This window comes from Alosa sapidissima, chromosome 17, assembly GCF_018492685.1.
Source record: "Alosa sapidissima isolate fAloSap1 chromosome 17, fAloSap1.pri, whole genome shotgun sequence".
NCBI classification, from domain to species: domain Eukaryota; kingdom Metazoa; phylum Chordata; class Actinopteri; order Clupeiformes; family Clupeidae; genus Alosa; species Alosa sapidissima.
Window position 1 is genome coordinate 29,249,302 of NC_055973.1, and position 16,973 is coordinate 29,266,274.

At 43.2% G+C, this 16,973-nt stretch overlaps 1 protein-coding gene across 2 annotated transcripts in view; it reads right to left on the minus strand.

Moving 5' to 3' along the window:
- Nucleotides 1-14,787, minus strand: part of plod2 (procollagen-lysine, 2-oxoglutarate 5-dioxygenase 2) — a 34,726-nt gene extending 19,939 nt beyond the window's left edge. Inside the window, exons 1-4 of one of the 2 annotated variants that reach the window (XM_042067711.1) lie at nucleotides 14,315-14,787; nucleotides 2,795-2,886; nucleotides 2,399-2,535; nucleotides 474-637 (exon numbers count right to left, since the gene is read on the minus strand). In XM_042067711.1, coding sequence (XP_041923645.1) covers nucleotides 474-637; nucleotides 2,399-2,535; nucleotides 2,795-2,886; nucleotides 14,315-14,411 — 490 coding nt within the window. In that variant the 5' untranslated portion in view covers nucleotides 14,412-14,787. The remainder of the gene's footprint in view (nucleotides 1-473; nucleotides 638-2,398; nucleotides 2,536-2,794; nucleotides 2,887-14,314) is intronic. The other variant, XM_042067713.1, reaches the window with a different exon arrangement.
- Between the last annotated feature and the right edge of the window lie 2,186 nt (nucleotides 14,788-16,973).

Here is a 16,973-nt window from a genome sequence, read left to right on the forward strand (position 1 = left end):
CGGACACCCGACAGAATACTCTCATGTATTCCTGGACGCTTAAATGACGAGCTCTGATCATAGAGAGGAAAAGATTCAAAGACAGGACTGGGATGCCATAAGACACACTAACAACAGTATTCTCACAAGCTTCAATGTTTATTACAGGAATCAACCAGTCTGTATCTAACCAATCGACCAACCGAAGTCCGTACAATTGCTGGAGAGGCAAAGTTCAGAGTGATTTTAATTGGAAGAGACTGCTAAACTGCTGCTATTGTTGTTTTGGCTGAAGTTGATCAGTGGTGAACCAGTTGGACCAGTGGTGGTGGTGCTTCTGGGAAAGTGCTTTGAGGCCATTTCCGCTGATGGTCTGTCAGTCCACAGCAGGAAAATACAAACATTTTGAGGCACACGACACATTCTGGGGCCTCTAAAGAAACAAACACAAGTTCCCATGATGCCCTAGCAGACAGAGTTTGAGTTGTACCCACCTCCAGAGTTGAGGAAGCGCTTCCCACTGCGAACAGAAGGGTACTTCTCTACGAGCTTCTTATCGGGCCAAATCAGGCCCTCGGCAGCAAACACAACCTTATGATTGGCCTGCTGAAACTTCCTCAGAAGCTCTTCGGGGCTGCCAGCAAAGATAACATCATAGCTGCGGAGAGAAAGAGAAAGAGAGAGAGGGAGAGAGAGAGAGAAAGAGAGAGTGAGAAAGAGAGAGACAAAGAAAGAGAAAGACATACATTCCATGCTAGAGCCATCTTAATCATTATAGGCCTCTGCTGGGAACATCCAGGTTGCTTTTGTCTCTTTAAAACCCTAGAGTCCCTTATTACACAAGTGCAAAGGAATGCTGAACCCCTCAGTCCCTTAGACCAGTTTACTTAATGTCAGCTGAAGATAGATGGTGAAGAACGTGTCAAAATGACATAGAGCTGTAGCTCAAATCTCTCCATACGTTCAGCCTGAGCTTCTGTATCAACAGAAACACAGGCATAACCTGGAGGGAGGGTGGAGGTGTTCACTGTGCAGGTCTTAAGGGCACACATTACAAGCACCATCAATATTCCTCAGCGTGAGGGCTACCGGTAGACTCATCAGCCCCAATCCAGGTGAGGAGAGGACATCTGGAGAGCATATGAAGTCAGTAGACATGTTGATGCTCCTCTGTCGTTGGCATGAAACAAAGTCCCATCCCCAGAATAAGCCTATTAAAGTCAATGGAAAAGCCAGTGGTGAAGCACTGTAGTGGTGGGTGCCAATTATCTGTAGCGAGAAAGAAATCTCTCCACAGCTTTCCTCCCTGAGAGCAGAAAGGAGGATAGAGGGCACCGGAGGGAATTTTCACTTTGATGTTTGTTTAAGTGAGTTGCTGAACGTACAGAAAAAGCCACAATTCATATGCGTTCAGTTTGTTATCAATATAAACTGAGCTCTGATCTGGGAGCCTTCTTAAAGTAACCATAAATAAAGCAGCACGCCTTCACCTTTCATTTACCTTAACGTGTAATTACTGGCTTCATGGTTGGTCCTATAATAAGAACTTGTGTATGGGAGGGCATCATTTATCACTTTCTATCATCAACAAAAAGCAGCTTGTGCAGCAGGTAAAAGAGCACTGTTGTGTTGAATTTCAACTGTTTCACACTCAGATCGTTATAATTGACGGTTATGCTCCGTTTTCTGGATTGCAGTGGCAGAAATGGGAGTTGTCTCACTTCAGACTCTCATTATACATGGACGTCCTGCAATTTCGCATGGTATATAACTACGGGATATTACTGAAGGAGCCTTCATTATGCCTGATTAAGTAAATTGACCTAAACACTAATGTTTGGGCGGAGGCAATCATTTACAAGAGCCTATAGCTATCACTGCATTACATCTGTAAAAAATGCTTTGGATCTCTTATTTTAGTTTTTAGTTTGGCTGGCACCTAAGCACTAACACGCAAAAACATGCGCTCTTGTGCTCACACAAATATAAAAGGAGCTTAAATTGATGCTTTTGTAATCCCAATGACCTTTTATAAATGGCAATAAAAAGTCCACACCAAAAATGTGTGGTAGAAGTTTTTTCACTTCCTGTGTCAGTGAAGCAGTTCCAGTGAAAAGGTAACCTAATATATAACCATTTCGGTCATGGCAGAACGATATATAATAGGGGCATCTGGTTTCTATAAAGAGTGAAAATGGAGCAAAAAATGTACTACTGCCCTTCTGAACCTTCTCATTCTTAATTAGCAGCACCCCATGGAATACAGTATGGCTGCTGTGAACAGCCTATAAACACTGTCAGATGTGTGTTAGTCTGAAGAAAGCAAGCTTAAACAAATGACTGCAGCGGGTGCCGCCTGCTCTCGCTTCGGCCCTGGCTGGGTCTCATTTCCTGATCATGACACCTCCACATTCCGTACCTGTCCACGGTCAAGACCACCAGGTCCTCTTGGTCGGCTAGGCTCTCCATGGCCTCCTTCAGTAGTCTGACTTTCTGCCCGCCGCCGATAGACCTGCCCACGTCTCCGCCTCTCCAGTCCTCTCCCATGCCCAGCACCTGTAACAACACAGAGAGCGCTGCCGGTTAAATCCTTTGGGTTCAAGGTGCATCTCCTTTCACCATCATCAAAAACACCAAGACTGGGGCACAGTGTGAAGGGGAGTTCATATAAGGAAAACAAACTGCATATGGATTCGCTTAACATTCTCCCTTGATGATAGAACTGATTGCTGGAAATTGGGAGGTTATCTTAGTTAGGACTAATGAGTGTATTGGGGGCGTTTCATGTAGGAGCCAGAATATGAGCTTGGCTTACCTTCACTGTATAGTTGAAATAGTTTGCGGACTGCATGAAGCGACGAAAGCCATCGGTTTCTTGTGTAGCAACAGTGAGTACAAGCAATTTGTCTGCAGACATACAAGAGACACAGAGAGGAAAAAAGCCAGTCATGAATGAACACATCTAAAGCCTGTCAAGTTTCTCCAGGCTCCCTGTGAAGCATACAACAGGCCTAACCAAAGGCATACATGGATACTAGATCATACTCTTGAGTACAAGAAACCAGAAAAATGCACTAACCAAACTCCTGGCTCCATTTACAAGAGACACTTCACCAAAATGTATATAGGCTGTTATTTTTTTGCTCCTGAAGTAGAGGGTATACAGTTACTCTAAACCAGACCACAACCGAACCTCAGACCTATGTAAACACGTCACAAACTGGTCTGCACTGCACAAGAGCATCTCAACATAAAGGAATATCTCAGGTTCCCGCAACATTTCCGCTAGGATTTGGAGAACACGGAAGACCAAAGGGAAGTGGGCAGCACAGCCTCATGAGAAAACAAATCCAAGGGCCAAGGACGTGATCTGGACCTAGTCTGGCCAATCGTAAATCATCCTTAAGAACCGACTGGGGAACAGTCCCAGAGAAATCTTAAGAAAACAGCAAAGTGACGATTGGGAGCTGGGGGTTGTGTACACCATACATCACAGGTAACACTATCCAGTGTGGAGCGTCTTTGGAGTGTTTTTTCAGAGGGGTAGAGGGATGAAGGTGGCGGAGAAAAGCTCTGCCGTGCGAGAGGAAGAAACAAGCACAGAAGAAAAGACATAGCTGTACTAGTAGTATCATAAACTGCTTCACTGTTCTGCTTTTCTTCCAATAGTATACTGTGTACAGTAAAGTAAGTATGCTGTCTCTATTTTCTCTATTCTTTCACAGTGGAAAAAAAACTTCCGACTCAAGTATGACCAGTGGAAAAAGCAGGATGATTTCTCATGACGCAACCATCACACTACTATGTCTTCCAGAGACTTCCAGGAACCCTCATTAAAAAAACAAAGTGGGTGGAAAACTAAAAGGGAAGCCGTAATACTCTTTATACATTTTTGCCGTTACCCATTTTTTTGTGTGTTCCCTCCTTTGATCACTAACAGGAAACCGTGATTTCACTCTCAGCAACAATAAATCACTTCAGCAGGCATGGGGTTGGGGGGAGGAGGTAACGGATATATCCCGGCCTAATCCTGGGCCATTTCTGAGAGCTGCGGAGTCATAAAGCTTGACGGCGTGTCATGGCGCAGATACGCCACAGGGGGAGGTAATAAATAATCCAGCGGTGATAAGGAAAGCGTCATGCAGACTCTAACATTACCGATTCACACTGCTCGAGGCTTTCTCAAAACAAGAGGTGGACGGCTGATACCTAGTACAACTGCTTATCTGGTCAACATGGCAACTGATTTATTCAGCTCTGGCAGGGATTCTTCCATCTCTGTGTTATGCAGAGTGAAATTCCACATAAGCTGACCGAAGAAATGAGACAGCTTTGTTGAATTATTAGTATTTATAATTGATAAATAATAATTGTTTATTAACAATTAATAATTCATTGGTAAATTATTGCCACACAGATTGAATAAGAAAGATCACTGGCATCATTAACTTGTGCTATCATGTGTTATAAAGTGTCGAGGGATTTTAATAAAAGAGGGAGGTGAAGCTAAGACTGTTGGAATACTTTATCAAGGTGCACAGAGGACAGAGCTGTGGAGTGGGGAGGTGTCCAACGGGGGAACTGATTTGAGCGAAGCCAGACACGGAGTTCGTGACTCAAGGTCCAGTGGGATACTCCGAAAGAAACGAGCCTTTGCCTCTCGTTTCCACCCCGAAGGTCGGCCCCCCCCACCCGTCTGCATTGCTCTGCCATTCGCTCACGCCGGTCTGCTTTTCTGCCACGATTCTATTATGAGGTGTATTAAGACTCCGTCTAGACCTGTAACCAGGCCACTGGGATGGCAGCCGACCATGAGTTAGCGCGAATCTGGACAGGGAAAGGCTCGAGTCATACCTGCTGAGCGCTTAACCAGGGCCAGGAGAACACTGGTTGGGTGTGATCACATAATGATCTCACAAATAAACCCCCACCCACCCACCGCCTCCACCCCCACCACTCTTTCTCTGGGGCGTAGTGCCATCAGAGAGGACAGAACCAACAACAGGCAGTGAAAGTAGTGGAAGAGCAGTAAAGAAAGAAGTCTATTTGTGTGTGTGTGTGTGTGTGTGTGTGGTGTGTGTGTGTGTGTGTGTGTGTGTGTGTGTGTGTGTGTGTGTGTGTAAGGAGGGGGGCTTAGCTGACATCTGTGGAGCTCGTTTGTAACCCTCACCGTGGAGCAGCTGTGTTGAGTAAAACATAAGGGGGCCGTTACAGTGCCATAGTATTATCACAGAGCTGAAGAGTAATGCTACAGCCGCCTTCCCTCAAACATGCTTATACACTGGTGCCCCTCGACTACATTATGTCAGTAGAAGTTTCATAAATCTTGCCTGAGGCAGACACTTCTTCAGTCTGGAATTCTGTTGCCGTAATGAATATGAGGCCGCTGGAAGGAAACATGGAATTTAAACTCACTCTGTTCATTTCTCCAAAACTGCTCAGGATCATTTCCTGTCGGAATGTTGACTGTAAGCGACATTAGAGCTGAATACTGATCTAGTTTTGTTACAAAATAATCCTTTCTTACAATCTGATGTCAAATTATTGCAACCTAAATTTGGAAAAAGGTAATTCTGTTTTGAAGAGGAGATTAATTGATATTAATACTGTCGAAACATTGTCATTTTTGTTAATGATGTTAATAATGATTTCCACATTTGCACACCTCTCATATTTCTTTTAAGCAGCTTCTTTTTGTTACTTTCAAAGATCAGACTAAAGTACTTTCATGTGTTCCATACTGACAGAAAAACAATGAAAAAGCTTTAGGCTTTTCAAAACAGTATTTTTGCTCAATGTTCTAAATCTAAAACATTTGGTTATACAGTAGCTTTTTGATTGCCTCATCACTGTTGTCTTATTGCCTTCTTGAGCTGTGGATATGGTATGTCTACCCATCCCTATGTTGCATACTGTATCCTCGGTTAAGCCATCAGAGGCATCTTTCCATTATTAGTTTTGACAGGCTGGATTGAGGAAGACCACAGAAAGCTGAAAGGTTACATGGCTCCCTACATAGTTTGTCTTCTTCTTCTTTTTGCCAGAGCCAGGCTGTCGACTTGCCAGCCATTAGTCAGTGCAGCTGAGAAGGGTTGCGTCTCATTGCCTTGCAAGGAACTGTACGATTGCACCACCTCCTCCACATCAGGAATTCAAGGAATGCAAAGTAAGCCATTCCACTGTGTCGGGCAGCAAGTCTATGAGAGCCCCTGGAGACAAATGTTGTCCACACGGCTCGTGAAATAAGAGGACAAATTACTCCTGACCTCTCCGTGACCCGACCCTTTGTTGCCTCTTTGCCTATCGTAAACAAACAAAACCACTAGGCACTTCTCAACACACACTGCAGCCTGGCTGATTCAAAGCAGACACACCGTTTAGTTTTTTTTTTTTCTGCGATTGAATCTTCTAAGACACAGGTAAACAAACATGTTCTAAACAGAGAGTATCTGGCAGTACAGGGCCACTGTTCCAGGGTGTACAGTAACAGGGGCTCAGCTCCAAGTGCTAAGATGGCTAACCCTTTAAACCAATCTTTTTTTCTATTTCAACGATAAATCCGCTTTCAAAATGTTAAGGAGAAAAATGCCACATTTGGTTGCCAGGTCGTCTACAGCTGAATTCATTTTTACTCCAATTGCTTCCCCTCTCTCCACCAGGCCTGTATTTACTGATGGTGATCTGTGAACCGCAGTGTGACTTTATTCCATAGTTTCTTGGAGACTGGCAACACAGAAGCATCCCCAGAAGGATAAAATCATAATTTGTTTTGTATTCTATTGTTTTCTGGGTCAGAGTTTTCTGCCAGCCTCCGAGGCATAAAACAAAAGAACAGGAATAAGTCACAATTTCGGATGGAAAGACACAAATAAATCATATGCTGCATATAATAAACTAACTAAGCCAGAAAAGTGAATCGTAATTTCTAAGCGCTTTTCCTCTAATTAAATATTAATGCACTCTCTCATGTGGTTTGTGATATATGATGATTTTCCCATGCTCCATATGTGAGTCCATTACTGTTTCTATTGCAGCGGCGTGTTTATAAGCCTCCATATTATAGCCGTACATTGTCCATGTGTTGATTGAGTCCACAGGCAGTTCGAGAAGCATTTTACGGCTTAGAAAATGCTATGTTAGAAAATGCACTCACCAGACGTCTTCAGACATCAAAAAACAGAGACCCAGTAGTACATAACAAAGTGTCATTAGAGTCACAAATTGTGACCCTCAGCATTAGTGAAAATCCAATTCAGGTTCACATTCAAGCATTAACAGTTGTTATATGTTATTATTTAAAAAATCAAAAAGGGATAGTAGAGCTACAATTTTGAAAAATGAGTGTCTTGTTAGTGCAAACAGACGAGGAAGAGTGCTTGACATCCTCCTGCCAACAGCTCCAAAGTCCAAATTCTCAGATGCAGTCGCAGTAAATCTTCAGGGAGAAAGACTATGCTATGTATACTATGACTCATGGGTAGACTTCTGCTTTCTGTTCTACTGAAAGTGATAAAAGTACAGTCCCCTGTTCCCCCACTCCCCATCAGAATTACCGGGCAGGCCAACAGTACAAGTTTTGTCTCTCACGTCTGTTATGTCTTGGCTCAGGACACCTTGGCAAACCCAGAATGATTCTCGAGAAAGAGTCTGCTCAAGTTTCTTCTTTGCTTCTGTCCTCGGAGTGCAGATGGCCGGTGTGTTCCATTCTTCAGAGAGCACTGACACAGACACAGTCAGCCAAGAGCACATCTGTGCCAGGTGGCAGGTGAATTTCTTTTTAGGTCTACTTCACAAATTATATTGCTCTGAGCAGGATATGGAGGGGAAGGTTTGGGTGTCAGTTGGGGGTGGGATTAGGATCAACATGTGAGAGTAAAATTTATGTTCCACCTGTTGCCATTCATCATGGATCATGGGACTCAGCCGCTGACTCTAACAAGACCAGTGTCAGATTTATAATGTGTTTGTGTTGCTTTTCTGAAATTTCATCGGTGTGTCAGAGAGTAAAGCAACCCATGTATTAGAGCCAGTCCTTGCAACCACCAAGAGTTATAATTCAAAATGAAATAAGGCCCAGCGGGAGCCGGGGAAAGGGGATGACTATTCTATAGAGATGCACCTTACTAGCACTATTATACTGATGGTGGTCTCATAAATCAGCCCTGTAAAGCATGGCATGAGATCAGCTCTGGCACAGAGAGCTGTTTGTTGGAGAACGCCTCTCACCAATCCGTCCAAAGCCGACTGGGCTTCCCTTTCGCCCGTTCATCAGAGGGACCAGAGAGCTCTGGGACCAGGTCATAAAGTGTTATAAATAAACACCCACCTCTGTCTGCCATGGAACTCTATGAGAGAACACTTGCCATAAAGAAGTGAAATTCTTTTCATAAATGAAATCCGACAATGATAATTAGGCTCATTAGGACACCACTGCAGGTTTATATGGCTAGTCGAATTATTCTGTTTCGACCACGATGTAAGAATCTCAGACATACAAACAGACCAAGAATGGCTAGGTTCCCTACAGTGAGCGAATAGGGAGAAAATCTGACCACTTTCAGACCTGCGTCAATGGCTGAGCAGCATTTATTCCCATTTTGTGTCGCAGCTTTGGAAAGAGAACAGGACAGGCCTGGAAAGCACCTTAACAACATAACAGTTCCTTTCCCTTTATATGGGCATGTATGCTGAACACCAACCGACAAGTCTCTTTGCTCACCCCGGCCCCCGACAAAAAAGATGCCAGACTGGAGCTCACCCTACTATTACAACGAGAGGCAAACAACCTTGCAACCTCACAGCCTCAAAACGGGAAGAATTTTAATGTGACCACAAGGCAGCACTGGCACACGAATGACAGCCACAGTACCTGTGAGCCTGGAAAGTAGACATGGTCACAGACATTCCTTCTCACGTAACAAACACCCCGATCTCCTACCAAGGTAGGTGAGCTTCCTAGTGGCCTAGTTCCACTGCCTACACTAAAAGGCCTCACTTGACGTCTTGGACTAACCTGGGAGCGGACAAAACAGATGGCAGGATGGCAATCGTTAGTCAGACATTATTTCAGCTGTCGGCAGCAAAAAATAGAATTCCGTTTCTCGCGGCCCACAGTGCTCCCCATGATGGGTAAAACACACACACACACACACACACACACACACACACACACACACACACACAGACAGAGCTCCTGCTTGTTGCACATCCGCAGCAGGGCCCTGGGCCTCAGATTGCATGTCTGCATCGCAGCCATAGAAACCTCAACCTCGGAGTACTGCATGACATCATCGGCATCTGCCCAGGCTGTAACTTACGAGTCTCTCTCTCTCCGCAAAAGCAGGACTTGGGTTAGCACACTCCCGTGTGCCCTTCTATTTGCTTTCCCCATAGTGGAAAAACAATCAACAGGGTTAAATCGAGAGAGTGTACGGGCAATTGGGTGATGTCACACACCCATTCAGAGAGGTAATGATAGCAATTATTGTGGTCACTTCCTGCGGCAGACAGGCTGGTCTGTTGCCATAGTGCCCGGCATGGAGTGTTTGAGGAATGGCTAACATACATCATGAGTGCTAGAGAGCCGTCCCTTCTCCCCTCACACAGTGCACTAGAGCACGACGAGCCTATGGAGACATGACGTGTGCCACAGAAAACTCTTACATTTTCTAAATATGCAACAGGATCAATATGGCTCCAAAAACTATTTATAAACATAAAACTTTGTCTGAAGACATTCAGGCTAATACAGGGCGACCTCATTTCAGTCAGTAGAGAGAGAGGGCTTAATTTAGCAAACAGCTTCATGAATAAGTTGCAAAATTGCTTCATGCCTCTACCAATACTCCCATACTGGCATAAGTATTACAACAGTTAAAAAATTATGTTGTCTAATTTGTCTAATTGAACATTTCTGTTATAAAGCAATGATAATTTGAACCAGGAAAATAGCTTCTGGCATCTGTATGTAACAAAGACATCAGACTGAAGGTTGCTGGTTGGCTCATTAATCTGTTGTTACCTTAGGGACCATGCACTCAAAGAATAAGATGTAGCATTTGTTGTTCTACTGAACACGGGCAGAATGAAAGCATGTGGTAAATTACAACTGAAGAGTTGTTTGTTTATTTTCATCACACAGATAGTTGTACCGACAGATATGAAAAAAGAAAGAAAGAAAGAAAAGCAGAGAAAGAAAGAAAGAAAGAAAACAGTGAAATGAGAGGAGAATAGAAAAAAACATACATTACTGCCATAGAATGCCACAAACTCAAACTTGCCACTTCAACTGTGTTCCCAAACTTGAAAAAGAGAATATGCACAAACCCAAATCAGCTCGTTACCATGCCACTTACAAACACTCCGCGGTTTAAGGAAAACACAAAAACAAAACAGGAAAACAGGACCATAGCCTATCACATGTGTTTACAGGAAGTGGGTCATTTCATGAAGGGCATGGTGATATGCCAGCCAGCTCCAGAGGACCAATTACAGGTTTGGCCAGCCAAGCCGGATTGTTAGCACGGATGAAAAGCTTATAATCCATCGCTGCTCTCCCATATAGACATACAATTTATTGTCATATGAATGTCAGCCTGTGGCCAAAACCTATAGCACAGTAATTCATATCCAGAGAAGACTGCCCAGACCATTGGTGGCCCAGGGCTAAGGAATTGCATATGTATTGTGTGTGTGTGTGTGTGTGTGTGTGTGTGTGTGTGTGTGTGTGTGAGAGAGAGAGAGAGAGAGAGAGAGAGAGAGAGAGAGAGAGAGAGAGAGAGAGAGTGTGAGCATAAGGGAGTATCCAGACCTCGAAGGGAGGGCAAGGTCTCTCAGTCCAGTTGGCCACAAGCATTTGTGAGGAGACAAGTTCCAGATCCTTCGGCAGCCTAGCTACAGGATGGTTATTTAAACCTTCCCTATAACACACCAGCAGTGCTGGCCAGTTTTAAGAGCTGTCATGATGTAATTTGCCAGTGCCAGTAAAATGCCTTCCACATAGACCGGTAGTATCCACCAGATGCAGTCTCACAGCGGTCTTTGCTAATGACTATGGCATAATTACCATGGATTAACAAAAGTATAAGCGCGCATACGCACACACACACACACACACACACACACACACACACACACACACACACCACACACACAAACACACACACACAGTCACACCATGTTCTTTGGCCATCAAAAACAATCACCTTTTAAACTGCATGCTACTTTAAGGCCTGCTGTGTTGGCAAATAATGTTTGGGACTTCAGGCCATGTGTGAGTGTGTGAGAGACAGAGCATTCTACTGAGATCTCTGGGTTCTGATCAGCCTTAAAGCAATCTGGGTGTAGTCAGCATTCCACTGATACTTAAAAGATCATGATAAGGAAATCAAACTAAAGTGGGGAATCACATAATAGATGAGACAATGGTTATGGCAAAGCATAGAAATGTTGCATAGGAGAACAGTGACCAAAAGGGCCATACTGCAATAAATTCACATTCTTACAGAATATGACACACTGCTGAACAGTATAAATGTGTCAGGTCTACTGTGATCCAATCAACTCTGCAAATAGCAAATAGTGACCCCCCCAGGTACAGTAATTATATTTCTTAAGTAAAAGTAAGGTAGCACTAATAACTTGTCAACTTTTTTATCAAATCCGGCCAGCATATGGTTGGATTTATGTTTGCTGGAGACCGCTGACTGCCAAACATAAATGTAACAGGAAAGAGCAAATCTGCACATTTTGTGAGGTCTGATTGCAGTGTCTTGCACCACTAAGAGCTGGGTAGCATTCGATGTTACTAGCAAATACAGACTGCGCTTTCAACACACGATGAATGATGACATTTAACCATGCTGTAACATATACATGGATGATGAGCAATGTGTTATTCACAATTAATGCCAGAGATTTCAAACTATCTAGTTATATAACCCAGAAGGTGTTCAAAAAGCTCATTAAGTCATAGCTAAGATGGTTGGTGCTTGCCAATCAAAGAGGTGAGACAATACAGCATATGAACTTTATGGTCTTTCAGAGTTTCTGGTCTGTGCATCCCGATTAAAAAAAAGTTAGACTAAAGACTGCATGCAGCCAGCTGGCAAAAAGGACACTGTATGGCCATCTACATCTACTGTTGATATACACAAAACCTCAGAGAGACACTGTTCAAAATATGGTGCATGAACCAGGTTTCTTTCTTTCTTTCAATGTGTTGATGTAATCATGATAGTGAGAGCAACAATGAAGACCTGGGCACATAGATACGACACTTTCTGCCACCTGTCCACATACACCAGCACCAATATTTGTAACTGTCAAGCACTAAATAAATAATAGATTTTATTCAGTGGCTCTCGCAAAAATAAAACTGAATCGTAATTTACATGACGGTGGTGGAAGGGTTTGGCTGTGGTGTGCGGGCTTGTATTGAAAACAATGGAATCTAATGTCATCCAACATCGAAAGCCAACTGTGCCACACTCATGTCGGCACACCTATGTGTGGGGTTCTTAAGAGTAGGCCTACCATCGACACAACTGTCACAGGGCGCAGTCACACTATGTCATCCATACCGTACCTGAGGACGTTTGGCCGCCAAACTCCGGTTCGTTTGACCAGTGTGATCGTTCCGGTGGACTCTTGGCACGGTACGGTTGGGCTTATGATGGTAATGAAACACACGCCTAGATGCATGCAAAGATTCTAGAGCACAGCAGCTCAACCTTGCCTGGGTAAAGTTTGATAGTATGCCTTGTGAGTGCGGACCAAGAACGTGGGAGAACCGTAGTCCGGCAAAGTACAAGTGAACCGTGCCCAGTGCGAGTACGCTCATAGGGACTCTTGAGGTGTCTGTGTGGCCCTTGGGACCAGAGGAATTTGGCTTGATATGTCACAGAGCCCTCTGAAGCTGAACATACAGGGTGAGCTTTTTTGTCATACAACCCTCCATTCTAAGCACTGCATTCACCCCACTGTTTCAAGGGAACACATAGCCTACTGATTGTGCTCTTTAGCATGTTACACATAAGAAATGCCTGATCCTGGAAAGCAGACCTATGGGGCCCATATGGTTTCACTCAGCTTCTGGCACAAGCGTTACATACGCTGTGGTCTACTTAAATGATTTTGAGAGTTAATGAGAAAGCAATTTTAGTGACACTTGCCACTTTAGTTAGGTTGGGATTATTCAAACAAGGGCTGTAAAGTTCTAACCCTCTTTTAACATTCAAATAGGATTTTCACGTATCTCTAAACATATATAACAATGACCAGCTGAAAGAGAAACAGCTGGACTTGGTTCACACTTCACCACTGCTATCAGATTCTGCTAATCTCTGGATTTTCTATAAAACTCACATTTACTTATACATACTGTAACATATTACCAACAACCCTTCCTTAATGTAGTTCAAGGACATATCTGAGCATTTTGTTTTAATTCGTTTGTATCAACGCAACAGAATAACAGACTAATAACATCTGAATATTCGGAAATAAAAATGCCCTGAAACTCATTAGTCTGCAACCCAGTTGTATTTCTGGCATGCTAATAAAATGAAAAATAAAGCATGCAATTTAAGTATGACCAGCCTACGTCTTATAAATGGATAATAATGTGTATTGAAGTTTTATGTTCACACCCAAAAGTTGTTTGTACGTCACACAGCAGTGTAAAACCAAATACCAGGCCTATTCCTCTTAAAGTTATGCTTCAGTTGCTTAACAGATTTTAGAGCCTCGAGATGATGCGAAGTTCAGTGCAAATTATTTGTTTTCTGCGCACCAATTAGTCGAAGATCTACTGTACCTGACATGCTTGCTTTATATACACTTAGATGAGAAATTCAAAGCAGAGGTTAAATAATCTGTGAATTGTGCGAAATTTTCCTTGGTAGTCAGGAGCATGAGACTATAACGCAACCGTGTAATTTTGACATCACCGTGTTCCAGTTTGCAGAGGCAGTAAGACGTCTCATTTTCCCACACACTTTGAGAGTGAACTCGTAGCCTATGTTCTCAGACTCAAGCGTATGTTGTCGCGCAAAGTGAACTTCTGTGACGCATCCACACAAGTCCATATCAACCAATTTACAATAATGATAGCCATAGCCTACGTAAAAAGTTATTTTGCTTTAGAACAGTCACAGTTGGTAGTCTACTTAAGCATTTTACAACATTCCAGGTTTTTCCAACAGGCTTAACATTAATCTACCAAGTCGAACAACAACTAATCATTCCATCAATTATTTGAATAGTCATTGGTGAAACTATAAAAAAATATTATGGTGTGAAGAGGTGAGTGAGCGCATATGAAATAGGTCCTTACCTTTAGGAATAGATGCTTGATTCGTGTTCAAACCATGGACGTTATAAAATGAATGAACAAATAACCAGATTAAGAGAAGTCTCCGGGGGTACTCCATCGTCGCTCTTACTGACTCGTATGCCTCCCGGACAGAAGTCGGAGTGTAAGAGGACTAAGCCACAGTGTGTGTTTGTCCCTCGTTCGGCACCGAGGTAGTGGTCAGTGAAGACTTTGTTTGTACACCCTCGGGGTCGAAGGCTCTCGCGATAATTAAATAATGAAGAAAAAGTTTATGGGAACTTCTCCCGAGAGAACGGTGCCCAGGAGTTAGAGAAAGCTGTCCAAGCCGGAGCTCTGGAGAATAAACTGTAATAGATACAGTTATAGCCCACTGAGAGAGCACCAGGCGAAAGGCGTGGTTCCTTAATTGTAAGTGTAGCCACTTGCCACTTCCCTACCGAAGGAATGAAAAACAGTGAAGATAAAGGATGTAAACTGCTGCTATAAGGGAGGGTGGCGGACCGGGGCACGTACACTCTGTAAGTTTGATTGAACAAGTACAGCTGTGTTTGACGAACCCCCACCCTTTTTAAATCTTCTCCACCCATCCCTCTTCGCAAGTTCCTTTAAACACCATGATTATGTTATATTAAGCGGGGATTGCTCGAATGTAGCAGTTTCAAGTGATACGAAAGAGAAATCAGTAAGATTTGTTTTATTTCTATTCAAATGCATGAATAATGTATTATTTAATTGATTAATCACGAGGGGAACTTGGAACTTCCTGATCTTGTGCACTTGTTACCTAAGGATTCTAAATGTCCAGTAAATATAAACGACACACACCACCCCATAAATACTTATTACAGATAGAAGTTTGTTTATAGTTCAGTTTTATGCACTGAAATGACTCGTTGTCCAAAGTAGTCATTAATACTGCCTGAAATGAAAAGTTTTTGATGACAGCTGGTTCTATGTAAGAAGTAAAGAATGAAACGGTGACCTGTGAAAGGTGTTGGAATGAATGCATAAGTGTGGCCTGAGCGCCACTAGTGTGGCACTTATGTGCAGACCTTTGCCTAGGCCAAATTGTCTTTAGCAACTGTGCAATTGTAGCTTATTTAAATATAACTAAACACTGTTTTTTTTTATTATTATTTTTTATTACAGAGCTGGAAATCTGCCAGTTTCAGTCACATCCTCTCCCAGTGGAGAACTGGTGTTAGACTTAACCTCTGGTTGCATGAGTTTGTTTTTATGAGTCCCTTGAACTGCGCTTGTTAATGATTCCAGCATCTGGTACTTGGACTTATTATTGTGCCTTTAATATACGTTGTCAAATCCCCTGCTTTTGGTCGCCTCTGAGGACATATTTGAAAGTTTTATTTGGTCCTTTGTCTGTCCCCTACCCTTTCTGTATTCTTGTGGAGGGGGAGGGCCGGCCGTGTGTGTGTGTGTTGAGATCTGTTTGCCCTAATGTCTGCCTAACAACTTCCAGAGTGGCATAGGACATGACATCATTTGTGTTACAGGTGCTTTGAGAGAATCACATTTATGGGCATAGAGATTTAGTTTAGAGGGAGGTTGTTGTAAAGGGCTTGTTGCCTTTTAATGAAAACCACATGGCTCACTTAGAGCGTGACCACACTACTTTTGTTTTTCATCATGAGATTTGAGGAAGTATTAGAAGTTCCTAATGAAATGCTCTCAAGATTAGTTTGGTGTCTCTCTGAACACACACACACACTGCAGTCAGAGCCTACAAAATGTTATTGCTGCTGTACAAGCACACAGTGTACACACTGCATTCTGGAGCCAGTCCCCCACACTCAGCTAAAATGTGTGCTTTACCAGAGACACCTCTACCCAGAATCACTCACGCATTTCTGTGTTTAGTCACAGATTGTGGTCAGGCAGCTAGAAAACATACAACTGCACATTTTGATAATGGAAATGGAAATGTCTCTGGTTTCAGTTAAGTTCAACTGTCTTCATCATCCATTAGAAGAACACGGCATCCTCATCTTCCAGTTAACTTAGATTGATCAAGAAATACTGCGGCTTGGCCTGAAAATGGACTCCAAGAACTGAGGTTGGTCATGAGCCCCTACCAATACCCACTGTTGAGGAAGGCAGTGGCTAACTTGTTGAGGCAATGGCAGCCATCTGGAAAACTAACAATAGGTGGTTGCACAGTGGCGTTTGTCGTTGACATGTGCTGTTGATTAGTTGGAAAACAGGACCCCTCTCCTCATGCACACAGCTCATTGTCTAAGGCCGTCTAATCCAGTCCCTGTACTGCACTGGTTTTGCCCTCCAATAAACAGTGAGAAGATAAATGTTTTCCAGATGATTTATGTTCCCCAGGATTACTGTTGGTATGGAAGTTGGTATGGAAAAAACGAAAACAATCGGTTTTACCAAGCTTGAGTTGCTGCAGCCAGGCAGCTACAGCGCTACACTCTGGGGGCATGTCCAGTGTTTCCCATACATTGATTAATCTGTGATTAATCGGCCGCCACAGATTAATATTCTATATTTAATTTAATTTAATTTAATTTAATTTAAATTAAATATAAGGTCAAATCCTTGCATTGCCATTGAGCTGCGCTTTTTACGCACGCAGCCTTTCCTTGCCCCGCCCCGCTCTCTCTCGTAGCCCGCTGCCACTCTTCTGCAT